Below are 27,452 nucleotides of genomic sequence, written 5' to 3' on the forward strand. Positions count from 1 at the left end.
AATCATGTAAAAAACATTTGAGAAAATAAAAAAAGTGGGAAAATACATACATCTAAAATAAAGTGGTGACTACCAGCTGGGGATTATTTTTATACGTTTCTATTTATTTTATTTTGTCTTGTGTATTTCTCTATACCGATATAGTAATGTATTTTAGAACAGGAGAAATACTGTACCTAATTAAAAATGTAAGGAAGTAATCCGTGATGATCTAACTAACAACGAATTGCACATTTACAAACATCAGCATTAAAATAATTGAAAAGAACACCAAGTTTTAGCATCAAACTTGGAAGTATTTATGCCTCAGATTGTTTGTTACTGTGACTGCCCCGTTGTGGAGAAACTGGAGAAGTGCTTCATTCAGAAGTCCTGATGCAAACAATTACTGAACCAAAAGAACCAAAAAGATAAAGATATATATAACTGAAATAAAGTAAAGTTGTAGTGTATTCAAAAGTCATGAAGCAAAAACACAAACAGGAGTACGTTTGCTCTTCAAAAATATGTATTTATGGTACAAAATACTTTATATTCATTGGCAATAAATCGCATGAAATAAAAGCAATTTCACATTAACATTGTCTGCAATATGTGAAGCTTTTGAAGCTGTAAAAAAGAGCAAATTAGGCACCACAACTCCTTACATTAATATGAATATGACATTGCACTATATTGTTAACTGTTGATATGATTTGAAGATAAGACAGATTAACTTTGCGTTATGACATTCGATAATACAAAAATAAATCCCATTTTCATACAGAGTGTTGACAAAACACTACAAATCATCACCTTTTTTGCAGTGACTGATAAGGGTACATTTTTTAGGACAAAATCCTTCTTTTTCATATTCTTATTAATTTCTGGGTTATCTTTGACAAAAAGCAGAAGGCTTTACAGTATTCAAATATTAAAACACAGAGTGAGAAGTCAGAAATATAAACCGCATGTCATCAAAAGTACCACACAAGATTTACAGTCTTAAAAACCCTCATTTAAAATGCTAAATCTCTTATGTCTAAAACGTTAAACTGATAAGACTTGTTCTCATCTGAAACATGTAGCTTGGATGCTAGCCCGCTGCTACTGTAAAATGGCGGCTAACTAAAATGAGCTAACGGCTAATCACAATGTTGCTAAGTGTTTAACTTGCTACTTGTCATTTGCTTTAAAAACAAAAAAATATGCTAATGAGGGTCAGTGTTAAGTCATGAGAGCTTCAACTTGTTGTCAGCTAACTAAGAGCTAAGTTATGCTTAGTTATTTCCTGCCTGAACACCTGTATTATTAGCATTTGTAGACTAGCGTTAGCAGGCCAGCTAACCAAGTCTAAAGGCTGTACTAGTAGTCCATGTTTTGTTTAACATCACTAAAAGTAACTCCTTTTGCACTTTGTTTTTGACAGACATATAGTGCAGAACAACTATATTTAGCTTGAAATGTGGTAAAGTTAACATGTTAAGCAACTTAAAAACTGTTTTTAAAAAGTGAAATATGTCAATTCCTCCTCACAATTAAGGCTTGAGACAAAAGCATTCTCCACGATGGCAGTAGTGCTGAGGTAGGGACAGTTGGATCACACATATTTTCACCCTGTCAAGATAAGGAGGATTTTTGGTTTTCTATTCATTCTGTGATCTTGCTCTACAGCTCGAAGCGTTTCTCCACCTCGTCAGCCACCATCTCAGCGATGGCGAGTGATGAGGTGGCGGCGGGTGACGGGGCGTTTCTCACGTGGAGAACCCGGCTGCCCACATCCCCGACGCCGCCGTCAAACACAAAGTCGTCCACCAGGTTCCCATCTCTGTCCAGAGCCTGAGCCCGGACCCCTGCAGGACCCCTGCAGAGGAAACAGGAAACAGGATTAAATCATACTTAATCCTAATTACTGGTTCGCCGTTTTTAGTGAATGGTATTCTGCTCAGACGTATTTTTGATTCATTTCATATGTAAATAATCATGATCAGGATATATTTATTAGTCATTTAATTGGGTTAATATTTGACCTAACAGATTACAGGCATTTTCGAGCAGCCCTACATGTGGGTTGTGTTGGTAGATCAACCTCCAGAGTTCATTGCACCTGTTAATAAACCCCTGATACTGGGAATATACTTTAGTGTGCATGTGTTCATTAGGTCTTGCATAACATCCTACCTGAGCACGTCACTCAGTGAGAGTTCGGGGATGTACTTCTGCAGGATCTTCACCTGCGCACCAATGAAGATCCCTCGATACATTTCTCCCATCCCGTACACCACGTTCTTCATCACCAGCTTCTGAAGACCCCTGCACAACAGAGCGATCCAACACTATGAATCACTCTAACCACATTCCTTTACAACAGATAAAATGTTCCTGTTGTTGTACCTGAACGAGAGAGCGTCTGCAAAGTCCCGAGCGTTGAAGTCGTAAACTTTGTAGCCCTCCCGTTTGAAGGCCAGCACGGCGTTCGGACCGAGCCAAACACTCCCGTCCATCCTCGGAGTGAAGTGGACTCCCAGGAAGGGGAACCGGGGGTCAGGGACCTGTACGGATGGGAGCATTTTGCACCTGATTGGTTAATATTTATTCCATATTTATACAGAACTGTCTGTACCTTGCCTCACATTTGCAACAACCGTGACACTGTTATCAAGATGTGAAAATACTGGAACCTGATGCACTTTATCTGCTCTTTGCACGTTCTGGTTCGATGCAAACTGCATGTGCAAGAACAAAAAAGTAGTAGAGATCCTCCAAATTAAGACAGAGGTATATTTACAATTCTCTATGTCAGTTTTACCCAGAAATCTTCACCGGGAGCAGATTACAGTGAAGGGGAACTACAACTAGTACCTTTATGCAGACTGATTGCCCAGTTGCATCAATTTAACTGTAACATCAACATGAATACGTATCCTCAGTCAATGCTCTTGACCTCATGTCAACACCTCCAGGTCAATTCTTAAATCGCCAATAGATTATTTTCTTTAGCAACAGTCCTACAAAAAGCTGGATTCATCTTAAAATGTCAGCAACCTCTACCTAATTCAGATAGAAGAGGATGTAGAGTAAAAGTAAAATGCTCGCTACACTTAAGAACAATATACTGTATGTCCGTTTCTTTCTGCCACTTGGGGTCGCCACAGTTTCCAGATACAGTCCCGGTCTGTGACTCTAAGGACTTATAAATGTAGAAGTTGAATATTCCTGCTCAGACTCACAGGGTAGATGTTCCCCTTCACCAGGTAGTGTTTCTCGGGCTTCAGCACCAGGTAGTCTCCTCTGAAGGGAACGATCCTCGGCTCCCGGCTGCAGCCCGAGATCTGAGAGAGGCGGTCCGAGTAGAGACCCCCGCAGGTCAGCACGTAGCGGCACCGCACCTCCCTGCCCTGGAGAGTAACTGCACTTGTCTTTATGTTTTATTGATTACGATTTTCTTATTTCTGTTTTACTACAACATGCTGAGTATGAGCTGCAACCTGTGCATGATAAACGGTGTAAATAAAGCTTTATTGTCCTTATTATGTGCTGTTACTGATGCCAGTGTCTTACCTTCTTATCCCTGATTGCAATAGGGTATTTCATACCTGCAAGTAAAACCAAAAATAGAATGACTTGTCTTGTTTAATTATGACTGTGTTGCCACTAAAGGTGGAAGAAGTACATTTTTTGGCACATTTATATCGTCTAAATATTTATTTATATATGATTAAAGTATAGCTTATATATTCTGCTGCAGTAGAACAACAGTGGGGAAATATTCAGGTTAAGTCGGCAGCAAATCTCCAGATAAGAGAAGCAGGAGACAGACTTGGATTATCAAAATAATGGTGATTATTTGTCAAATCAACACATTTTTGCAGCTAAATCTTAATCTGCAACAGAATACAAGTTATCAAATAAATTCTGTGCAGGAAAAGTCAAATATCTGCTTCTAGAATGTAGAAAAGTAGTGGATAAATGTGAAAATACGAGCTGAAAATTGGATGAAAGATCAGATTTATTACTTTTCAATGACAGAAGGTCAAAGTAGAACTTTGAGTAGAAGTAGTACTTAGTTACACCCCCCCCCCCCCCCCCATGTTTTTACCCTCAGTGCTCCCGGCCTGGCTCTCCGGCACGAGCACATGTCGTTGACCTCGGACTCCGTCACTACCGTCCCCCCCGCCTCCTCGAAGTCCTGCCCGTACCGCAGAGCCACCATCCTCCAGTCCACGATGCCGGTGTACGGAGAGTCCAGAGCCATGATGCCCTGCAGGGGGGGGGGGGGGAGCATCAGGTCTGTACTCTGACTGAAGGGCAGCAGACAGTGTGTGTGTGTGTGTGTCCTCTCTCACCCTGCAGTACGGCTCTCTCTCACGGATGCCCTTGGCGTCCACGATGCTCAGGTCTCTCACGTTGTTCTTCATGCCGCGCTCGTACAGAGCCTGCAGCCGGGGGATCTCCTCCTGCTCTGTGGCCACGATCAGCTGCATGAACACACACATCAATAACAACACAATGACACACACTGCAGACCCTTAAACACAGCTGGTGTTGCATGCATTTTGTATTTAAGTGTATGGATGTACTAAAAGGTTTTAAGCATCATTAATAACGTTGATATTTTTAAATCTCCATATTTTGAGTTAGAAAGTGGTGGCTGCGCAGGACTGTTTCAGACAATAATTTATCCTTTCAAAAATGTAAAAACTCTACATTTATTGAAAACTCTAAATCATATTTTACACATGTAAAACATTCAAATATATAAAAAAGTTAATACCCATAATTTATAAAATTCTAAAAAGTCAATTTTACTGAAAAAGATAATTTTAATACTTTGTAAAATTCAAGGAAATTCAACATTTATTGAAAAATCATCTAGAAAATGTAGAAATACTATTTTCTATTTATCAAATATTCAGTTTGAATCCATATATATATATATATATATATTAGTATTTAGACAAAGGGACCCTCGCTCCAGCCTCAGTAATGTACAGTTAGTATTTTATCTGGTATCCATACAGACCTTTCCACATTTCTTGTAGGGCAGGCCCTTCTTGTCGCAGTACTCGTATGCTAACGTGGCGCCGCGCACACACAGCCGGGCCTTCAGAGAGCCGGGTGTGTAGTAGATCCCGCTGTGGATCACTCCGCTGTTGTGACCGCTCTGATGAACCGCTGCAGACACAGGATTAAATGAATAAGACATTAATACATCTATGATCAGCCTGTAACAGGAGCGAGCTGAAAAAGAGTCCGAAAAATACCATGAAGCTAAACCCAATACATTTCAAAATGTGGAATTGCTTTAATTAAATAATTAGAAATAGTTTTCCCTCTTTACAGCATCACACATCAAAGTCCTGGGAAGCTAACTCAAGGCGCAAACGATGCATGTTAAATAGTTGTATTTACTTTTTTAAAACAGCATTTTCGGACAATTTTGCATTAAAGAAATCCTTCATTAAAGAGGTATCGAGGGGAAAATGTTGGCATGTATTCTTCTGTGGATGCTTGCATACATGTCATTGCAGATCTACATAATGCATGGATAAATAATGTGAATATTAATCAACACAATATGTTGTGCAAAATGAGAAATGTTCTCTTTGGTACTCTCATTATACAGTGGTATGCAAAAGTTTGGGCACCCCTCTGAGATTTCATGACAATTTGCTTTTCCTTTATAATAGAAGATCACAGCAACAACATTTGTTTTCCTACAAAGATGTAGACGTTTTAGTGTTTTCCAGACCAAAATTCTTAGGGTAGCATTACATAGTTTTATTATAATAAAATAAAATGCAAAAAATGGGATGTGCAAAAGTTTGGGCACCCTTATAAATAGCATTCATTTCAACACCTGTACGGATTTATAGCTGACAGGTTGCTGCACAAAATTGCTTTGATTAGCTCATTAGACCTTCAATTACAAAGACAGGTGGAACCAATCATGAAAAAGGCTATTTAACATAGGTAATAGCTGGCTGTGCCTGGCCTAGGTTCTTTCTTAGGGAGTGGCAAGATGGGGACCTCAAAACAACTCTCCACTGACCTGAAAGCTAAGATAATCCAACATTATAAATTAGGAGAAGGGTACAAAAAATTATCTGACAGGTTTAAACTGTCTGTCTCCACAGTCAGAAACGTAGTTGTGAAATGGAAGGCCACAGGAACAGTCCGTGTGAAGGAAAGATGTGGTAGGCCGACAAAAATAGGGGAAAGGCACAGGCGAAGGATGGTGAAAATGGTCACAGAGAAGCCACAGACCACCTCCAGAGAACTACAACAACATCTGGGTGCTGATGGTGTAGTTGTTCACCGTTCCACAATCCAGCGTACTTTGCACCAGGAAGAGCTCATTGGAAGGGTGATGTGCAAAAAGCCTTTCCTGAGTGTTAATCACAAGAAGAGTCGCATGAGGTATGCAAAAGCACATCTGGACAAGCCAGAAGCATTTTGGAACAAAATACTGTGGTCAGATGAGACCAAGATTGAGTTATTTGGTCATAACATGAACAGGTATGCATGGCGAAAAAAACACACTGCATTCAATGAAAAGAACTTGTTGCCCACTGTAAAATTTGGTGGAGGATCTATCATGTTATGGGGCTGTGTGGCTAGCACAGGTACTGGAAAACTTGTTAAAGTTGAGGGCCACATGAATTCCTTACAGTACCAGGAGATTCTTGACAAGAATGTTCTAGAGTCAGTCACAAAGTTGAAGCTACGCCGGGGTTGGATTTTTCAGCAGGACAATGATCCTAAGCACCGATCAAAATCCACCAAGGAATTCATGCAGAAGCACAGGTACAATGTTCTGGAATGGCCATCCCAGTCCCCAGACCTTAACATCATTGAAAATGTATGGATTTATTTGAAGAAGGCTGTCCATGCACGGAGGCCAAGAAACCTGACTGAACTGGAGACGTTTTGTGTGGAAGAATGGGCCAAAATACCACCTGCCAGGCTTAAGGGACTTGTCTGTGGCTACAGGAGGCGTCTACAGGCCGTTATTGCAGCAAAAGGAGGCAATACTAAATATTAATGGAATTATTTCTTAGGGGTGCCCAAATTTATGCACATGCCTATTTTTGTTTGAATGCACATAAACATGTTTCTGTTTGACCAATAAAAGTTATTTCACTACTGAGATGTTTCTGTTACCATAAGGTATAACATATGTTAAAATGAAGTTGCTGCTTCAAAAGCTCAGCAAGTGACAAACTGATGCAGTGGTTTTCCTAAGGGGTGCCCAAACTTTTGCATACCACTGTAGTTCATTGCCAACACATTTTTTGCTTTTACTGTTAGTATTAATACTCCCTCTCGTGTCTGCCCTGTTTAAACCCTTCTTATCTCCTCCTCTGGACGGACATACCGAGCTCCTTCTCCTTCTCCAGCAGGATGAAGCTGAGCGTCGGGTGTCTCAGGATCAGCTCTCTGACGGTGGCCAGACCCACGATCCCCCCTCCCACCACCGCCACGTCATAGGAGCTGAAACACACACACACACACACACACACACACACACACACACACACACACACACACACACACACACACACACACACACACACACACACACACACACACACACACACACACACACACACACACACACACACACACACACACACACACACACACACACACACACACACACACACACACACACTTTATGATCAGAATAAATACTGATACAGAAACAGGTTACAGGAGGTGAAACAATGAGGTCACTGGATTAATGTCCAACGAGCAGACAGACCTGTGACTCTGATCAGACACAGAGAAATGTTTCAGGAGAAAAATCAGCTGTGTCTGAAACCAATTATTTACTACTTTAGTTTTATAACCATTTATTATTATTAATAATATTTAGAACATTTATTTAAATGTAATAATTTAAATAATTAAATCCTTTAAAAAATTATGTTATTTATTTATGAAAATATTAGATTGAAGTTGTCTTGATGCTTCAAATAAGAATTCTAAACCAATGAAAATTCAACCTTTTTTACACTCCTCTCATACAGTGTATATATGTCCGCCTGCAGCTGGAAGGACAGCAGAGCTCCTTCTCCAACAGACTGCTCCAGCTCCTCACCAGGACAGGTTCAGGAGAACCTTCCTGCCCTCTGCAGTAACTCTGTACTATAACTCCCCTCTGGCTGCAGGACTCTCTGCTCCATAGCCTCTCTGTGAACTGGACTTCACGTGCACTCCTTCACACTGAACATTACACTCTGTTATTATTATTGCCTTTTTGTACATTTGTATATTTCACTTTATTCACTTTATTCATTTAGATTTTTTAGTGCAAATTATTTGTTTTGCTTCTCTTTGTTTTTCGCTGCTGCGACGCAAACATTTCCCAGTTTGGGATAAATAAAGCACTTCTGATTCTGATATAAATCAAAACGTCCTCTAAAGGGAGGCCAAATATGGAATTGTATTCATTTATTTATATAGATTTATTTTCATGCTCATAATCAGCCCTACGAAGCGTCGGCGGCCCCCCCCAGGAGTTATCAAACTTCAGTGAGAGTTCAGACTGTGTTTGGAGAATCTCCAGCTCTGTCACAAGACTGCATCCTCTAAACACTTTATAAAGTTAAAGGCTCATAGTTCTGAGAATAAACAGCAGTTCTAGGGAAAAGGGAACTGGAGATTCCCCACTCTGAAGCTGGATAAACACATTGTTGAAGTCAGGGAGGGAAGGGCTGTAAATCACAGAGCTTCACTCCCACCGGACACTGGGAACAGCTTGTTTCCATATCTGAAAGATGGAACCAAACATGCAGTTCAGGACAAAAAAGCAGCACAGTCCGCTTATCTGACCTTAAGTTTGAATCAGGACAACACAAAGATGCAAGTGGTAATGTGCAGAGCTGTTCCTGCTGAATCCTGAGGGACATCTTATCGGTTCTGAAACTTTTAGCCGGTCTTGATTACGAGGTAAAAGAGAGGGGCCCTTTTTCACAAGCTGCATGCCTATAAGAGAGCCTGCAGCTTTGTGAAGTCTAACAAGAAACACATGCTAGAGACATTCCTTAGTAAAAGGAAGAGTGGGCTCAGAAACAGGGATGGGGCGACTGGTGTAGCACTCAGTATCAGAACAACCTTAAAGGGTTAAATACGTCTCCTCGTTTTGGAAATGAAAAAGCATTGGATTCAGGCGAAGAAGACCCTTATTTACGTCGCGTTTTGATGCAAAGATCTGCAGGAAAGCAGCTCAGCGTGTAAAATGTTGATTTCTTTTGGGGGTAAAAAGATTGAAGAGCATGTAGGAGGAGACGCCCTGTGAGTGAAGAGCAGTTTCATTGTGCTAAACATGCAAGTAGTCTATTGTGTCTATTTCAAATGTGAGTAAACAATATAAATATCCTTAAAATATGAGTATCTTTTTCTTGAAGTATTAATAAGTAACAAATAGTTAAAGGACAACAATGCAGGACAAACAAAAGGGTAAACAATAGACAGGACAGTTTGCACATATCCGTGTTCCCTCACGTGTATTTTATTCCCTTCCCTGTTCCCGTTCATTCATTGTATGTCACTGTGAGCGCATTGTCACCTTCAGGTTCTGCAGAGCGTGCTGCAGGTGTTGTGTAATCTGCAGCTGAATGCCCTTGGCGGTGACGGCATTCATTTAAAGTTAGGTTCTCACTTGTAGTGTTAAAAAACAATGGTAGCAAAGTGCAGGTTATTCCTCCACAGCGTGCACGTTGTCCTGCATTAGTATTTGAGTCGAGTTTTCTGTACAATTTGTTCTGTTTTGCACCGGGAGCGAATGTTCCTCCTCCATCAACTGCATACATTAATGAAGTTTCTCTGATCTTATCTTGGCTTTTTTAACCGTTTTTATTAACTTATGTTATTTAATGTATACTCTTGTTCAATTAAAGGTGCTTTATTTTAAAAACTTTACTTCTCTTCTTGTATTTGAAGCTGCTTTTATTGATCTTTTTGAAGCCTGTCAGTGTTTCCTTGTGACTGAATATAACGACAAAGTTCCTGCGTGCATTGATGTTTGTTTTGTGTTATCTTTATGGTATGTACAGCATTATTATACTAGGGGATCATGATGGAAATAACCATGCAGACAAAGTCTAGCCCTTAAAAAACACTACAAGTAAACAATGACTACAAACAATTACACAATCCTGGCGTTTAAAATCTACGTCTGTGCACCAAAACATTTCAGAGTTTCAATTAAATAAAAGATAAATGGTTTATTATGATAGATAATTATCAAAGGACAAAAACTGTGATAATGAGTTTTTTAAGCTGCCTTGTTTTTGTTCCCCTGGGTGCAATTAAACCTGAAATTTGATACCATTATAAGATAGGTATTACATAAGATTTAGAGCCATAAATGTGCTTTATTTAAATATATGTTTGGTCATTTTGCTTCAAAATATCTCCCTCTAAAAAAGCACGAATCTCTTTATATTACATGTGTTTAAATCATCATAAAAAACACATGCATTATTATCCATGCAGGTAGTCTGCTAATTCTCTATCCTACCTAGTAACACCTGATTAGCATTAGCACGTTGTACCTGTGTAGCCGTCTGACCTCCTTTATGGGCCTCGCCGTCCCGACAGCCTTCACAGTCGCTCCACAAAAAGTCCGGATCATTGTCTCGAAGTTCAGTAACCCTCACAGTGGCGTCTTCATTGTACAACTGCCGGAAACACCTCCAGAGTTTCAGTTTTCTGTTCCCTCCTCCCTCCTGTTTCCTGCTCCCTGCTGTTAGCTCGATGCTACTTCCTGAAATCGGAGACGCAAACACGCCCCCTTACGCCAGCCAATCGGAGAGCACGCTGTTCCTGTACGTAATAGCGTCAGAGGTCACAGCAATGGACGCGCCTCAAATGTAAACAGAGTTGGAGGAAGGTACGATTGTTCTGAGTGTAACGCTTTGCAGCATTTATTTGTGTACCTGGTTAACCAATAGCATTGAAACAGATATATAAGTGTAGTTTGATAATGTCGTTTATTTTCGTTGTGTTCTTCAGATATGAGACTGTTATCTCGGGCAGTGCAGTGCGCAGTGTCTCAGAGGGAGAGCAGCCGCAGACACTTCTGGGGATGGCTCAACGCAGTCTTTAACAAGTAATATATATATGTATATATTATTACAGTATGGGTTAGTGATAGAGCTGCATGTGCTAGCTTACGAACACACAGCAATGCAGTACCCGTTAATATCGACGTTACTATCTACAAACTGACACAGTTAAACGCATAAGTTAACATGAACATACATGTACAAAATAAGAAATAAATAACTTATTACAGCAATAAAATACAACAGAGTAATTCCTTTGAGTATGTGAGAACCTAACACTAGTGCGAAAATAAACCATTACAACAGTAGGATAAATGAAGTTCAAAAGAACCAGTGTATGATATTCAGTTCTTTCACCTGTGCAAAATAGAATATTAAAAAGATGTGAATGTAGTAAAGTAAGTTAATTAAAATAGAAAGAGAGTGATATTGGCATAAATTGAAAAACGAATTAAATAATATTATAAATGGAATATAACCTTCATATGTTTATTAGCATGTTATATTATACACACTCAGTCCTTTCTGTTTTATCAATCAAATATTTGTATTTAGCACATTCCAGACTAATTAAAGGAAATCAAATGCACCAAAGTGCAAAACTCAGAATGTAAAAACCCTATAAAATACAAAGAGAGTCAGAGTTAGTCAGCAGTGCAATAGTAAATACACTAAGTACAAAATAAATAACGATGATGATCGAATAAGAATATCCTGCTCTTGTCTGATACTTTATTCCCCCCTCAGGGTGGACTATGAGCGGATCCAGACGGTGGGTCCGGACCGGGCTGCTGCAGAGTGGCTGCTCCGCTGCGGGGCTAAGGTCCGGTTCCAGGGTTTGGACCGCTGGCAGCACGACTACAACGCGCTGCCGCCCGGACCCCTGGGCCGCTTCAAGATCCAGGGGATCGACGCCACCGAGTCCTGCATCATGTACCGGGGCTTCGAACACCTGGGTCAGTCAGGATACTATATTAATAAAGACGTTTACATTTCCCTCCACAGGGATAGAGTCAACACCACTAAAACCAGAATGAGACATCGACTGAGAAATGAAGTGCTGATCCTAAAGTGTAGAGTAAATATCCTGCATTCAAACTTTTATTTTGGTAAAGGTATTTAAGCTTTTGAAAAAGCATTGCATTCAGGCGAAGAAGAACCTTATTTACGTCTCGTTTTGATGCAAAGATCTGCAGGAAAGCAGCTCAGCGTGTAAAATGTTGATTTCTTTGGGGGTAAAAAGATTGAAGAGCATGTAGGAGGAGACGCCCTGTGAGTGAAGAGCAGTTTCATTGTGCTAAACATGCAAGTAGTCTATTGTGTGGAATGTACTCCCAGTTCCTAAACTAACAGCCCATTTCAAAATAGAAAATGTTAAATACCTTTTATGTTATTACAATAGTAATACTTGTATGGTATTTTTTAAAGTATATATTCATGTTTTTTATATTTTGTATTATTTAATATTTTTATTGCAGTTTTTATTTATTTTTAAATCTATTTTTCTTAAACTTTTTGTATTCATTAAATTTTTCATTATTTAAAACAAAGTATTTATTGTTTCTTTTAAATCTAAATATTTCTTTTATGTTTTATTATATTCCATCCTTATGTTTCTATACATTTATCTTACATATGTTTTTATTGTATTTTCATTTGAGTAAATATTCATGTTGAAAAAATGTCCCAGTTTGGGATGAATGAAGTAGTTCTGACTCCGATGTTGCTGTGAAGCAGAATCTTCCCGCTCGTTTTGACAGAGCCTTACGTTTACCCCCGGGTCCGTTAGCAGCCTAAAGCTCCAGATCACTCAGAGATTAACGCTCCGCTCTGAAAGTCTAAATGTTGCGTTAACCTGAGCTGAGCTTCAACCTGAGAGAGATTCTCTGTTAACAGGAAAGTGAATCTCTCTCTGATCGCCCAGAAGTGACGCACGCCGCCGGCTGTTTTACACCGAGCGTTCAGAGATTTATCAGGTGTTAAATCCCTCTCTGTAAACCTAATCAGTTAAGAGAGAGACTGTGTGTGTGTGTGTGTGTGTGTGTGTGTGTGTGTGTGTGTGTGTGTGTGTGTGTGTGTGTGTGTGTTTGCAGACGGTCTGCAGCACCTGGAGGAGATCAAGCTGAAGCGGTGTATCTACATCGAGGACGCGTGTCTGGAGAGGCTGAGCTGCATCGAGAACCTGCAGCAGAGTCTGCTCAGCATGGAGGTGGTGTCGTGTGGAAACGTCACGGACAAGGGTCTGATCGCGCTGCACAAACTCAGGTGATTACTGCCTGAAACAAAGCAATACTTCCCCCAAAAAATAACCATGTGGGACCATGAATTCCTGAATACAACGTCATGCATCCACAGAGAACGAAGGGTAGAAAAAAAAGTCTTGATCAATAAAGTTTTAACAACAGCAAAACTTTATGAAAACTTGGGTTTACAAACTCTCACACGCCTCCTGCAGATAATACTGACACAGGGTTCGTCATCCATAGACTAGTTCTCCTTTAAACTATCATATCTGCTTCTTTGCAAATAAATATAACTGTTAAATGACCCCATTTTAGTTCCTAATTTAAATGAAAGTATGATTTCCACTCAGGAATCTGGAGCGTCTGCTTCTGAGCGACCTCCGGGGATCAGTGACAAACAGACGACGGTGACCCGGCTGCAGACGGCGCTGCCTAAGCTCGACATCTCTCTGGACCTGAGCGATTAAACCTCTAACAGGCCCTTCAAAATAAAAGACCCAGGCGGCTACACGTTCCTGCTTCAGCTTTAAACGAGCACTTTATTGATGTTTTTTCTTGAACAAATCTGTATTTATTATTATATTTTCAACATTCAAGATATTAAAGGTGACTCTGTGTGTTTGTACAAAGGATTCAACTTGTTCTCTTTACATTAATTTGGCATTTGTATGAAATCTGCGGAGAGATGGCTGTGAACATCCTTAGCACCTTGTAAAAACACAGCATGTAATAAATGCTCATTTCATTCAGCAATAAACAGCCTAAATACATAAATCAAATACACACAGGATTTTTAGTCATTTGTTCCTGATGAGAAATGTATATACTCATGCATTATGTACTAGCCAATCAAATCCAAGCGTTCGTTGATCAAAATACATGTTGTTTTTATGCATTAAAGCATTCATTTAAATAATCAATTCATTCAGAAGATGATCTTTTATTGAGTTTAGGCTTTATTTGTTATATATTTTACTATATTTTATTGGCCAAAACTACACCCAAGTTTCACTGTTTTCCTTCCTAAAAAATACAATCTGTGATTAAGACAAAGATTTTGGTTGTTTACAAAATGCGTGTATTTTTTGCTGAAACCAACAATTATTTTAATATAAATTAAATATTTTTAAGTCAAGAAAATGTCAGAAAATGTGTAAAATGCATCCCTGCTTCTAAAATATAGAGTATTCACTTTATTATGATATGAAACAGAAAAGCAGCAAATATTAAAGTGTTTTAGTTTTCAAATCAGTGAAAGTAAATGGTCTCAATAATTGGCACTTATTTTTCTAATGATCCACTAGTCGTTGAGGTTTTGCAATATGTGATCATTTATTTGTAAAAATGCAGGGGAGTGTATAACATATTGCATCCAGGCTGTTTATTATCAAATGAAGTGTAAATATAGAACAATTCATCAAATGATTACGCAACATTACAGGACTACTCCGTCCTGACGTCAATAAATAGTTTCAGAAATATCAAAGTTTGTGTCAAAAAGTCCCTAGAAACGTTTCTTTATAAAGAGTCCGTCGTTATAAAAATACATTTGGCAAACAAAGGAAAGGCAGCAAACGGACCTTCAGTTCACACGCAGAGCGCCGCTCCTTGTCTTTACAAAAACTACAGAAATGACACGGGAGAATCAGATACAAAACTGAGGACACGTGTCTGGAATAGTGCATAGACTGACATCAGGATCAGAGAATCCTCGGCTCAGATGTTGGGCAGGTGGTAGTTGAACCGGCGCAGGTTGCTGTTGTATTTCTTATTGTCCAGCGACGGGAAGATGCTGCTGCTCGTCAGCTGAGGCAGATACTGCAGAGAGAAGAGAGACAAAGGACAGAGCGTTTCAAAGAGAGGTCCCATTATGCTGTTCTATGTTTTAGTGCATGTAAACGGTCTGCAAAGGCTAACATCCCTGTGTTCCTTCAGATAGAGTTTCTCTCCCAAACGCTTCCCAACAAAACGAGACACAAAATGTGTACAAACATCTGTTGTTTACACTGGAATTCCTTTGAAACACCTTTCTGCTCTACGGAGGTTACTGACCCCGGGGGGGAGGTGCTTGCGGGTCAGTCTGGTCCTCCTGTTCCCGGAGCGTTCCTGAGAGGAGCAGCTCTTCTCCTGCAGGCTGTTGAAGTACGGATGCTGCAGCAGCTGCTCACAGGACAGACGCTCCGAGGGGTCCATCCTCAGACAACCCTGCACCCGGGAACAGTAGAAACTGTGATGACCTTTCCACAACATTCAAACCATCAGCAGGACACACACTCATTTCATTTCCACTGTTCTTTTTATTCAGACTTCTTTTTTATTCAGACTTCTTTTTTATTCAGACTTTTTTTTATTCAGACTTCTTTTTTATTCAGACTTCTTTTTTAATTCAGACTTCTTTTTTTATTCAGACTTTTTTTATTCAGACTTCTCTTTTATTCAGACTTTTTCGTCACAATTTAAACTTTTGATGTAATTTCAACTTTTTTCAGAATTCAGACTTTAATAAAATAATCTTCCTCTTCTCATGTTCCCCTAACACACTACCCTTCAGACTCCGTAACGTTTTCTTTGACCTGCAGCTTCACCAAGACTTTGAGTTTTGCCTCTCAGAGTAAATATGATGTATTGATCTTTAAATACTAACTAAAGCTGTAAAACCTGCAGATTCCACTGGATTAAACTCCAACCCTACATTCCCTAACTTCAGATTTATAACTCAGATATGAGATCACCTTCATGAGACTCAGAGCCTGGTGAGACACGCTGGGGTATTTCTGCTCCAGAGGTTCCTGCACAGAGAAAAATAAAGTGAAGCACTTTCTGAATACCTGAACCAGAACAATGTCCAGACTCTCAGAGCCTTCATTATCCCGTCCAAGCTTTCTGAGTTCAGCTATTTCAGATCAGAGTGTCTCTCCTCCAGACTCACCATCTGCGGGGGCTCTGGGATGGAGACTCCGCAGAAGAACTGGTTGCTGCTGAACACCTGCTGGTGTCGGGGGGTCAGGTCTCCTGCAGGAACACACAGGTCTTAGATTAGTCCTGTGAATGTGAGTCAATATTCTACTCTTTAATCCGTCTGCCATAAAGACTTTCCGGAGCATTTACCGAGGGTTCTGCGGATCAGGTAGAGCTGGTCCATGTCAGACTTCCCGGGCCACAGCGGGACCCCCGACAGCAGCTCTGCGAACACACAGCCCACCGCCCACACGTCCACCGGGGGCCCGTACTGCGTGTCGCCCACCAGCAGCTCGGGGGCCCGGTACCAGCGCGTCGCCACGTAGTCCGTGTAGTAATCACAGGGGCCCGCTGGTGGGGGGGCACAGGATATATACTGTATGTCAGATGTGAAAGTACTTCAGAGTCAAAGACACATTAGTGTATTATATGGGCTTCATATTATCTGCGTCAGCTGACGAGCAGCAGCCTTGACGTCCTGAATGGCATTCTGGGTAATATGTTTCAGTGTTTATTAAACTCACTGAGTATCCGGGCGAACCCGAAGTCGCAGAGTTTGATGACCTGCTGTTTGGTGATCAGGATATTCTCCGGCTTCACGTCTCTGTGGATGCACTGCAGGGAGAGGAGGGGGACATTAATGAGATCACTGAGTAAAAGCACTGACATGATGGAGAGCTGAGAACGCGTCTGATGTTTTCAGAATCAGGAGTTTTAAAATGTTACTATTTTTTCAGATTTTTGGGGATTTCTGACTTTTTGAAGAATTCCAATTTTCCTTCAGAATTCTGACTCAAATTATTATATCGACTATTTGTTTAAAATATTTTTTAGAATTGTTCCTCTATCCAGATAAATACCAAACCATAATGAATGATATTTAAAATGCTTCTCTCAGGTGAAGAAGCAGAAGGGTTTTGAAATGTCTCAATGAACACGATCAGGTCAATGAGAGCAGCTCAGATGGTTGTAAGACACAGAGAAAGGGTCAGTGTTTTAACGGCTGTTGTTCCCTGTGTTTTTGTCTCAGTGAATCCTTAGCTGCTGCTCAGCTGAGGAGGAATTCTTGTTAAAGAAGGAGTCATAAAGCAGGAGGAGGAGAAGCGAGGGTTTAAAGAGGAGCTGTGACACACATTCACTCTCAGAGGAAGGAAAGTTACTCACGTTCTGTTTGTGACAGAAGTTTACAGCTTTCAGAGTCTGCCACGTTATACTCCTCACAAGATGCTCGGGAACTCTGGAGACGAACAGGAAACCAACTTAAAGAATTCATTGATCACCAAAAACACAACAGGGTGTTTTGGCCAGGTTCATATAAATATGTAGTGTCCGTGCTCTAATGTTCAGAAGCTCTTTATGTCTCTCTCTGTGCTGCAGCTCCTCTTTCACCCTCTGTCTGAAACCAGAGCCCAGTCTGCTCTGATTGGTTAGCTGTCTCTAGCGGCTCTGTTGTGATTGCTCAACCGCTTTGAGATGTCCCGCCCCTTAGCCTATCACGTGCAGTGTGTTGGAGCGCTAGCCAATAGGAGCATGAGTGTTCCATAGTGATGTCACTGTTTTCTAGGGATTCTAGCCTCTGCAGACCATTTACATGCACTAAAACCTATAGAACGTGCTATAAGTGCTATAATAGAAAACCTAGTTGGTATCGATCCTGTTTGGAAGTTCCCTGTCCAGAAACCCTGCAGATGATCAGCATGTAGATTCCGTCTGTATTTCCAGAAACGCTGAGGCTTTGTTTCTGGTGTTGCCGGGGAGAAGCTAAATCGAGCCCTTAGAGCGGCCATTAATAACCCCCCACCCCCCCCACCCCCAAAAAAAAACGCTTTCTTTTGAGCCTCTGTGTCCAGCTGCAGCAATGCATTGTGGGAGCACGGTAAACATTGCTCAGTGTGCCGGTCGGCCTCCCGGGAGACGCTGCGGTGCAGACATAGAGCGTGGACCTTAAAAAGAGTTCATTTCTTTACCGCTCTCATGTTCTCTGATTTATCTCAGGCTGCAGACTCAGCTGTGTGTGCTTCTTCAATAATGAACAAAGTCCTAAAATAGAGAAACGTATTCTATGTATTGCATTCATAGCACATGGCTCATGCTTTTTAAGGCTATGATCCTAAACATAAAACTGCCTCCTCTCGATGTCTGCTCTCTTGCTCCTGTTTCTTCTGCTTTCTTTTTGAAGCTGTAACGACAACCTGGTTATGATCCCCTAGTCCTAAGATTGTTTTGAGGAGTTTAAAGAATGAAATGGCATTTTTTACGATTTATTCTTAAATATTTGATTAATTCTTGTAATTTTTTGATCCAATATTATTGTTGTTTGATTTTGCATTGGCTCTTTTTTATAAATAATATCTGGATGCTATTCATTCACTAACTATTCAGTCTTTGCACCCCCGCTCTTTTCTCCAAGTTTCTGCATTCATAAATCTAGCTTAAAGTTAAACATCAAAAATAATCTAATATTTTAGATGTTTTTGAAGTGTGTGATCTTGCTGTGTGTCTGCAGCGCCTCACTGACCCCCGGGGGTGTCGGTCGAGCTCGTTGAGCACCGTGTGGTCGCAGTACTCGAACACCAGGTGGAGTTTCCTCTTCCTCCGGAAAACCTCCAGCAGGTTCACCAGGTTAGCGTGCTTCAGTTGCTGCAGGAAGAAAAAAGGTCTAGTGTTTGTACAACCAGGGCGCTTCAGGGTCAGGAGGGAAATAAAGGCAGACGAGGAGGTTTGTTTCTAGGTTTGTATTTAAAGAATAAAGAGGAATGTTCAGTATTAGGTAAACATATATACGTGTGTTATAATGCAATAAGAAATGAGCTGAAATGTTGACGAAACATTTTCAGTATTTGTCGATTTTCTTCACATTTTCAGTAAAAAGTTGAAAGCTTGAAAAAGATTTCTGTGCAAAATAAAGAACACCCTCCTCTCTCTACTTTTGGCACTAAAACTCTTCCGTGCGTTTGTCTCGTTCTGCATCAGAGACACAGGAGCGACTGAAGCGGCAGGTCTCTCTGATCAAACAGCTGACCGTGATAAACATGCTGTTCCCCCTGACAACCTGCCCCCCCCCCTGCATGACTAATTAAACTGGTTCTGCTCTGATGATCCTGGTCCTGCAGGAGACACACCTGATTGTTTAAATTATGTGGAGATAATCCAAAACTCCTGCGGATGTTTTTGTTGATGTCCACCTTTAAGAAGTCTCTGGGACGCAATAAACTCCCTTTGTTCCAGATTGTTTTTGGGGAGGTCATGTGAGGCTTTAATAGACTTCATATGTAAAATAACTGAGGGACCAAAGAACAAAGTGTAGCTGAAGATTTCTGTTTATCCCCCCGTGTTTCTTCATGCTGTGTGTTTGAATGTGTTTGTTTGTGACTTTTAGTTCATGAATCCTCGCTGTGTGTTTGAAGATAAAGGAAATATGTTTTCTCTTAAATCCTGACTTTAAACTTTAAGGGAAAAAACAAAACCTAAAAAGCTTTTCTTGTTCTAGATCACAGACACTGCAATGTCAGGGCGTCTGTGATTCCTCCCTGCCTGATGCTCTTCTCTGTTGTCTGCAGCAGTTACCCCCCCCCCTGCAGAATTTACTGCATGCTGCCCCCCCCCCCTGCAGAATTTACTGCATGCTGCCCCCCCCCTGCAGAATTTAGTGCATGCTGCCCCCCCCCCCCGCCCCCCCCGGCTGCAGAGAGACACTAAAACAGGATTTGCATTTTAAAAAGGTCAAAATAAAGCGCTTTCAGAGGGTTAGGGTTTCATCTCTTTAATCTCTTTAATCTCTCTGTGTTTTCTTTAATCTCTCTGTGTTTTCTTTAATCTCTTTGTGTTTTCTTTAATCTCTTTGTGTTTTCTTTAATCTCTGTGTGTTTTCTTTAATCTCTTTGTGTTTTCTTTAATCTCTGTGTGTTTTCTTTAATCTCTTTGTGTTTTCTTTAATCTCTTTGTGTTTTCTTTAATCTCTTTGTGTTTTCTTTAATCTCTTTGTGTTTTCTTTAATCTCTTTGTGTTTTCTTTAATCTCTTTGTGTTTTCTTTAATCTCTTTGTGTTTTCTTTAATCTCTTTGTGTTTTCTTTAATCTCTTTGTGTTTTCTTTAATCTCTGTGTGTTTACTTTAATCTCTTTGTGTTTTCTTTAATCTCTCTGTGTGTTTTCTTTAATCTCTTTGTGTTTTCTTTAATCTCTGTGTGTTTTCTTTAATCTCTGTGTGTTTTCTTTAATCTCTCTGTGTTTTCTTTAATCTCTCTGTGTGTTTTCTTTAATCTCTTTGTGTTTTCTTTAATCTCTCTGTGTTTTCTTTAATCTCTCTGTGTGTTTTCTTTAATCTCTTTGTGTTTTCTTTAATCTCTGTGTGTTTTCTTTCATCTCTTTGTGTTTTCTTTAATCTCTCTGTGTTTTCTTTAATCTCTCTGTGTTTTCTTTAATCTCTTTGTGTTTTCTTTCATCTCTTTGTGTTTTCTTTAATCTCTTTGTGTTTTCTTTAATCTCTTTGTGTTTTCTTTAATCTCTTTGTGTTTTCTTTAATCTCTTTGTGTTTTCTTTCATCTCTTTGTGTTTTCTTTAATCTCTCTGTGTTTTCTTTAATCTCTTTGTGTTTTCTTTCATCTCTCTGTGTTTTCTTTCATCTCTTTGTGTTTTCTTTAATCTCTTTGTGTTTTCTTTAATCTCTTTAATCTCTTTAATCTCTTTGTGTTTTCTTTAATCTCTTTAATCTCTGTGTGTTTTCTTTAATCTCTTTGTGTTTTCTTTAATCTCTTTGTGTTTTCTTTCATCTCTTTGTGTTTTCTTTAATCTCTTTGTGTTTTCTTTAATCTCTTTGTGTTTTCTTTAATCTCTCTGTGTTTTCTTTAATCTCTTTGTGTTTTCTTTAATCTCTCTGTGTTTTCTTTAATCTCTCTGTGTTTTCTTTAATCTCTTTGTGTTTTCTTTAATCTCTTTGTGTTTTCTTTAATCTCTTTGTGTTTTCTTTAATCTCTGTGTGTTTTCTTTAATCTCTGTGTGTGTTTTCTTTAATCTCTTTGTGTTTTCTTTCATCTCTGTGTGTTTTCTTTAATCTCTGTGTGTGTTTTCTTTAATCTCTCTGTGTCTTTTCTTTAATCTCTTTGTGTTTTCTTTAATCTCTTTGTGTTTTCTTTAATCTCTGTGTGTTTTCTTTAATCTCTTTGTGTTTTCTTTAATCTCTGTGTGTTTTCTTTAATCTCTTTGTGTTTTCTTTAATCTCTGTGTGTTTTCTTTAATCTCTCTGTGTTTTCTTTAATCTCTTTGTGTTTTCTTTAATCTCTCTGTGTTTTCTTTAATCTCTGTGTGTTTTCTTTAATCTCTTTGTGTTTTCTTTAATCTCTGTGTGTTTTCTTTAATCTCTTTGTGTTTTCTTTAATCTCTGTGTGTTTTCTTTAATCTCTTTGTGTTTTCTTTAATCTCTTTGTGTTTTCTTTAATCTCTTTGTGTTTTCTTTCATCTCTTTGTGTTTTCTTTAATCTCTTTGTGTTTTCTTTAATCTCTGTGTTTTCTTTAATCTCTCTGTGTTTTCTTTAATCTCTTTGTGTTTACTTTAATCTCTTTGTGTTTTCTTTAATCTCTTTGTGTTTTCTTTAATCTCTTTGTGTTTTCTTTAATCTCTTTGTGTTTTCTTTCATCTCTTTGTGTTTTCTTTCATCTCTTTGTGTTTTCTTTCATCTCTTTGTGTTTTCTTTAATCTCTTTGTGTTTTCTTTAATCTCTGTGTGTGTTTTCTTTAATCTCTCTGTGTCTTTTCTTTAATCTCTTTGTGTTTTCTTTAATCTCTTTGTGTTTTCTTTAATCTCTGTGTGTTTTCTTTAATCTCTTTGTGTTTTCTTTAATCTCTGTGTGTTTTCTTTAATCTCTTTGTGTTTTCTTTAATCTCTGTGTGTTTTCTTTAATCTCTCTGTGTTTTCTTTAATCTCTTTGTGTTTTCTTTAATCTCTTTGTGTTTTCTTTAATCTCTGTGTGTTTTCTTTAATCTCTTTGTGTTTTCTTTAATCTCTCTGTGTTTTCTTTAATCTCTTTGTGTTTTCTTTAATCTCTGTGTGTTTTCTTTAATCTCTGTGTGTTTTCTTTAATCTCTTTGTGTTTTCTTTAATCTCTTTGTGTTTTCTTTAATCTCTGTGTGTTTTCTTTAATCTCTTTGTGTTTTCTTTAATCTCTCTGTGTTTTCTTTAATCTCTTTGTGTTTTCTTTAATCTCTGTGTGTTTTCTTTAATCTCTTTGTGTTTTCTTTAATCTCTTTGTGTTTTCTTTAATCTCTGTGTTTTCTTTAATCTCTCTGTGTTTTCTTTAATCTCTTTGTGTTTACTTTAATCTCTCTGTGTTTTCTTTAATCTCTTTGTGTTTACTTTAATCTCTTTGTGTTTTCTTTAATCTCTTTGTGTTTACTTTAATCTCTCTGTGTTTTCTTTAATCTCTTTGTGTTTACTTTAATCTCTTTGTGTTTTCTTTAATCTCTTTGTGTTTTCTTTAATCTCTTTGTGTTTTCTTTAATCTCTCTGTGTTTTCTTTAATCTCTTTGTGTTTTCTTTAATCTCTCTGTGTTTTCTTTAATCTCTTTGTGTTTACTTTAATCTCTTTGTGTTTTCTTTAATCTCTTTGTGTTTTCTTTAATCTCTGTGTGTTCTCTTTAATCTCTTTGTGTTTTCTTTAATCTCTTTGTGTTTTCTTTAATCTCTCTGTGTTTTCTTTAATCTCTTTGTGTTTTCTTTCATCTCTTTGTGTTTTCTTTAATCTCTCTGTGTTTTCTTTAATCTCTTTAATCTCTTTAATCTCTTTGTGTTTTCTTTAATCTCTTTGTGTTTTCTTTAATCTCTCTGTGTTTTCTTTAATCTCTTTGTGTTTTCTTTAATCTCTGTGTGTTTTCTTTAATCTCATTATCAAGTGCATTAGTGTTTCATCATGAACCACCTGTTGATGGCAGAAATGACTTTCCTCTAACTCAGTTTAATGTCAGAGGAAAACAGGGATAGAAAACACTTTGAAGGAGAAGAACTGCAGGATATTAGGGACATTAATGAGGATCACATTAAGGCTAATAAAGAGGGTAATATAGATAATATTAGGGACATTAATGAGGCTAATAAAGAGGGTAATATAGATAATATTAGGGACATTAATGAGGCTAATAAAGAGGGTAATATAGATAATATTAGGGACATTAATGAGGCTAATAAAGAGCGTAATATAGATAATATTAGGGACATTAATGAGGATAATAAAGAGCGTAATATAGATAATATTAGGGACATTAATGAGGCTAATAAAGAGGGTAATATAGATAATATTAGGGACATTAATGAGGCTAATAAAGAGGGTAATATAGATAATATTAGGGACATTAATGAGGATCACATTAAGGCTAATAAAGAGGGTAATATAGATAATATTAGGGACATTAATGAGGATCACATTAAGGCTAATAAAGAGGGTAATATAGATAATATTAGGGACATTAATGAGGCTAATAAAGAGGGTAATATAGATAATATTAGGGACATTAATGAGGATAATAAAGAGCGTAATATAGATAATATTAGGGACATTAATGAGGCTAATAAAGAGGGTAATATAGATAATATTAGGGACATTAATGAGGCTAATAAAGAGGGTAATATAGATAATATTAGGGACATTAATGAGGATAATAAAGAGCGTAATATAGATAATATTAGGGACATTAATGAGGCTAATAAAGAGGGTAATATAGATAATATTAGGGACATTAATGAGGATAATAAAGAGCGTAATATAGATAATATTAGGGACATTAATGAGGCTAATAAAGAGGGTAATATAGATAATATTAGGGACATTAATGAGGATAATAAAGAGGGTAATATAGATCATATTAGGGACATTAATGAGGCTAATAAAGAGGGTAATATAGATAATATTAGGGACATTAATGAGGATCACATTAAGGCTAATAAAGAGGGTAATATAGATAATATTAGGGACATTAATGAGGCTAATAAAGAGCGTAATATAGATAATATTAGGGACATTAATGAGGATAATAAAGAGGGTAATATAGATAATATTAGGGACATTAATGAGGCTAATAAAGAGGGTAATATAGATAATATTAGGGACATTAATGAGGCTAATAAAGAGGGTAATATAGATAATATTAGGGACATTAATGAGGATAATAAAGAGCGTAATATAGATAATATTAGGGACATTAATGAGGCTAATAAAGAGGGTAATATAGATAATATTAGGGACATTAATGAGGCTAATAAAGAGGGTAATATAGATCATATTAGGGACATTAATGAGGCTAATAAAGAGGGTAATATAGATAATATTAGGGACATTAATGAGGATCACATTAAGGCTAATAAAGAGGGTAATATAGATAATATTAGGGACATTAATGAGGCTAATAAAGAGCGTAATATAGATAATATTAGGGACATTAATGAGGATAATAAAGAGGGTAATATAGATAATATTAGGGACATTAATGAGGCTAATAAAGAGGGTAATATAGATAATATTAGGGACATTAATGAGGATAATAAAGAGGGTAATATAGATAATATTAGGGACATTAATGAGGATCACATTAAGGCTAATAAAGAGGGTAATATAGATAATATTAGGGACATTAATGAGGCTAATAAAGAGGGTAATATAGATAATATTAGGGACATTAATGAGGATAATAAAGAGGGTAATATAGATAATATTAGGGACATTAATGAGGCTAATAAAGAGGGTAATATAGATAATATTAGGGACATTAATGAGGATAATAAAGAGCGTAATATAGATAATATTAGGGACATTAATGAGGCTAATAAAGAGGGTAATATAGATAATATTAGGGACATTAATGAGGCTAATAAAGAGCGTAATATAGATAGTCAGGATAATATTTGTGATATTCTTCACCTTGAGCATCCGGATCTCCCGCAGCGCGATCTTCTTGATGATGGGATCGTCTTCAGACTCCACGAACTTCTTGATGGCGACGATTTGTCCCGTGTCTTTGTTCCTGCACTTGAACACAACTCCGTACGACCCCTCCCCGATCTTTGCGATCTTCTCGTACTTCTCCATCACTGAAGAAAACCCAGGAGAGAGGAGGGTCTCTGCAGCCTGGACATAAAACATGTCATGGTTAACTGGGACGGATACCATGACGCTTTGCACCTTTCTACTCCTCTAACTCCTGATGTTTGTACCAATGTTTTTGGAGAAGCCGTCAGAGAAACTGAAAGCTGAATTTTCTTATTGAAATAAACATTTAGTTTTATTTTGAAAATGAATCAGAAAAGGTTTGTATTTATTATTTCCTTTTTTGTTTTTATGTGAACATTATTAAAGCTGGAGATACAAAATTATTTAGTGATTTCTTTTGGTATATTTTCACATTTTAAGAGACTTCATTTTTAGGTTTCATCAGATCATTTCTCTCTTATTCAGTCTTGATTATCTCATAGCTGTGACTCAACAGATGTATTTCTTTTTTGAGACAAACATGTCTTTGCAAAACAATTAAAAAGGAACACAAATCGAATCCTTTAGTGGTTAAATATTATTTGAGTTAAATCACTTTCTTACATCCACACACATTTTGAAGGAAACAGCTTAAAGATGTGAGAACATTATTATATTTCATGTTTGATTATCTTGCACATTTCTGCACAACACTACCACTTTAACCAAATACACTTTGCATTTTTCCAGACTAATTCGTATTTTCTTTCTTGGATATTTAGGTTTGGTACACCTTCTTCACTATTTATAATGTATTATTGATTATGATTTATTTCCCTCACTATTGTTAGACCTCTTCATGAGTTTTAATAAAAAGATGAGAAACTGCTGAGAAGAATCTTCTAATGGCCTCCTGAAATAGATGTGAGTGCTCAGAGGAACAGTACACCTGTCTCTCTACACTTAGATTGCGTAACCAAAACATTTGCAATGCAAAGTACATGCATCTCCCTGAGGGGGGGGGGGAACAGAGAGGGAGGGAAATCAAAAAGAAGCACTTAATGCACATTTAATACCTGCAGGAAGTCTGAAGGAACAGCAGGTACATGCATGCTTTACACTGGCATTTGATGCATAAAAACAGTCACTAAAATCCAAGTCTGAGCAAAGTTCCAACCTGAAAGTCACCGATTATTAAAGCAGGAACATGTCTGAGTTTCTGTGAGAAATATGAAAGTAAAAGAACTTTTAGTCTGCAGCATAAATGTTGAAATAAAAACTTACTTGATTTGTAAATGTTGCAGAGAGATCCAGAGCCTGAGAGGATCCCAGCGAGACTGTCTGCAGAGAGGAGAGACCGAGGCTTATAAGCAGTTATTAGGGGAGTAAGAAACACAAACATCCGGTAGTGCCTTTCAAAATAAAACACAGAATGAGTTACCTCCTCAACTCAAGCGCAGCAACTCTTAGAGCTGTAGAACTCCGTAATCCTCCTGGAAATGAATAAGATAAACATGTTTTTATATATATATATAAATATATATATATATATAAATACAGCCAAGTGTTAATATTCTTTCACGTATGTTTTGTGACGTAAACCCTTTTTATTTATTTATGTTTTGAATTATTTATGTAAAAAAGTAACTTATCCATTAAATCTAATTGAGTCAAATTATAAAATTGTGGAAAATGTAAATATTTAATGAAAGTATAAATACTTCCACATCGTACATGAGAAGATGATCTGTAGAATATGTTTTAATACAACGTGCATTAAATATAACCTTTAAATTCCAGTTTGCAAATTGCACTACATTTATCTTAACTAATTAATATATTTACACATGTATGACTTATTTAATTGTTTACCAACCTGTGATTCATTGATTTGCTTAGGGATTAAATAAAGTAAAAGGTAAAATAACTGATTTTATTGTGAAAATAATTGAAATTTAAATGTAAACAATTTGAGTCAAAATACAGAAATCGAAACAAAGGGAAAGAGACAATGAAAATGAATACAAGTCAAAATCAAGGATTACCTTCTGATGCGCAGAAAAAAACGTCTTGATTTTATTTTGAAGGTGAGACGCCTAACTTCCGGTGTTGTCCTCGCTCTCTCTCCGGGTTCCCATAGGAACAGCGGAGCGGCTCCACCTCCGTAAGGAAGGAAAACAGCCCCCGAGGTTCTGCCGAGTCTCGCTCCTCTCAGTCAGAGTTAAAGAGGTTTTAAATATGGAAT

The 27,452-nt window shown here is 37.9% G+C and overlaps 3 protein-coding genes across 3 annotated transcripts; 1 reads left to right on the top strand and 2 right to left on the bottom strand.

Moving 5' to 3' along the window:
• Positions 1–486: 486 nt before the first annotated feature.
• l2hgdh (L-2-hydroxyglutarate dehydrogenase) lies at positions 487–10,764 on the bottom strand. The gene is given in 11 exon segments (XM_063908623.1): positions 487–1,843; positions 2,161–2,292; positions 2,374–2,531; positions 3,210–3,377; positions 3,541–3,575; positions 4,079–4,114; positions 4,117–4,240; positions 4,326–4,457; positions 5,003–5,154; positions 7,358–7,473; positions 10,542–10,764. Coding segments are annotated over 11 exon segments (1,329 nt in total). The 5' UTR covers positions 10,622–10,764; the 3' UTR covers positions 487–1,647.
• Positions 10,765–10,778: 14 nt separating this feature from the next.
• On the top strand, positions 10,779–14,217 carry dmac2l (distal membrane arm assembly component 2 like). Its single transcript, XM_063908625.1, is given in 6 exon segments — positions 10,779–10,879; positions 11,002–11,098; positions 11,802–12,010; positions 13,148–13,319; positions 13,648–13,673; positions 13,676–14,217. Coding segments are annotated over 5 exon segments (591 nt in total). The 5' UTR covers positions 10,779–10,879; positions 11,002–11,003; the 3' UTR covers positions 13,765–14,217.
• cdkl1 (cyclin dependent kinase like 1 (CDC2 related kinase)) lies at positions 13,817–27,289 on the bottom strand. The gene is made up of 12 exons (XM_063908624.1): positions 27,253–27,289; positions 26,649–26,700; positions 26,492–26,548; positions 25,160–25,366; positions 18,774–18,895; positions 17,420–17,492; positions 16,780–16,870; positions 16,406–16,606; positions 16,227–16,309; positions 16,030–16,086; positions 15,350–15,502; positions 13,817–15,115 (listed from the first exon to the last, which is right to left on the bottom strand). The coding sequence occupies exons 4-12, from the start codon at positions 25,325–25,327 to the stop codon at positions 15,014–15,016; spliced, it is 1,050 nt and encodes a 349-aa protein (XP_063764694.1). The 5' UTR covers positions 25,328–25,366; positions 26,492–26,548; positions 26,649–26,700; positions 27,253–27,289; the 3' UTR covers positions 13,817–15,013.
• Between the last annotated feature and the right edge of the window lie 163 nt (positions 27,290–27,452).

This window comes from Eleginops maclovinus, chromosome 19, assembly GCF_036324505.1.
Source record: "Eleginops maclovinus isolate JMC-PN-2008 ecotype Puerto Natales chromosome 19, JC_Emac_rtc_rv5, whole genome shotgun sequence".
Taxonomy (NCBI): domain Eukaryota; kingdom Metazoa; phylum Chordata; class Actinopteri; order Perciformes; family Eleginopidae; genus Eleginops; species Eleginops maclovinus.

Excerpts from the sequence above, each read along its gene's own strand:
- cdkl1 (XM_063908624.1), bottom strand. The coding sequence starts at position 25,327 with ATGGAGAAGTACGAGAAGATCGCAAAGATCGGGGAGGGGTCGTACGGA. Across the intron at positions 18,896-25,159 it reads GGGAGATCCGGATGCTCAAG|CAACTGAAGCACGCTAACCT; the intron begins GTGAAGAATATC and ends TTCTTCCTGCAG. Across the intron at positions 17,493-18,773 it reads CTCGACCGACACCCCCGGGG|AGTTCCCGAGCATCTTGTGA; the intron begins GTCAGTGAGGCG and ends GTTCGTCTCCAG.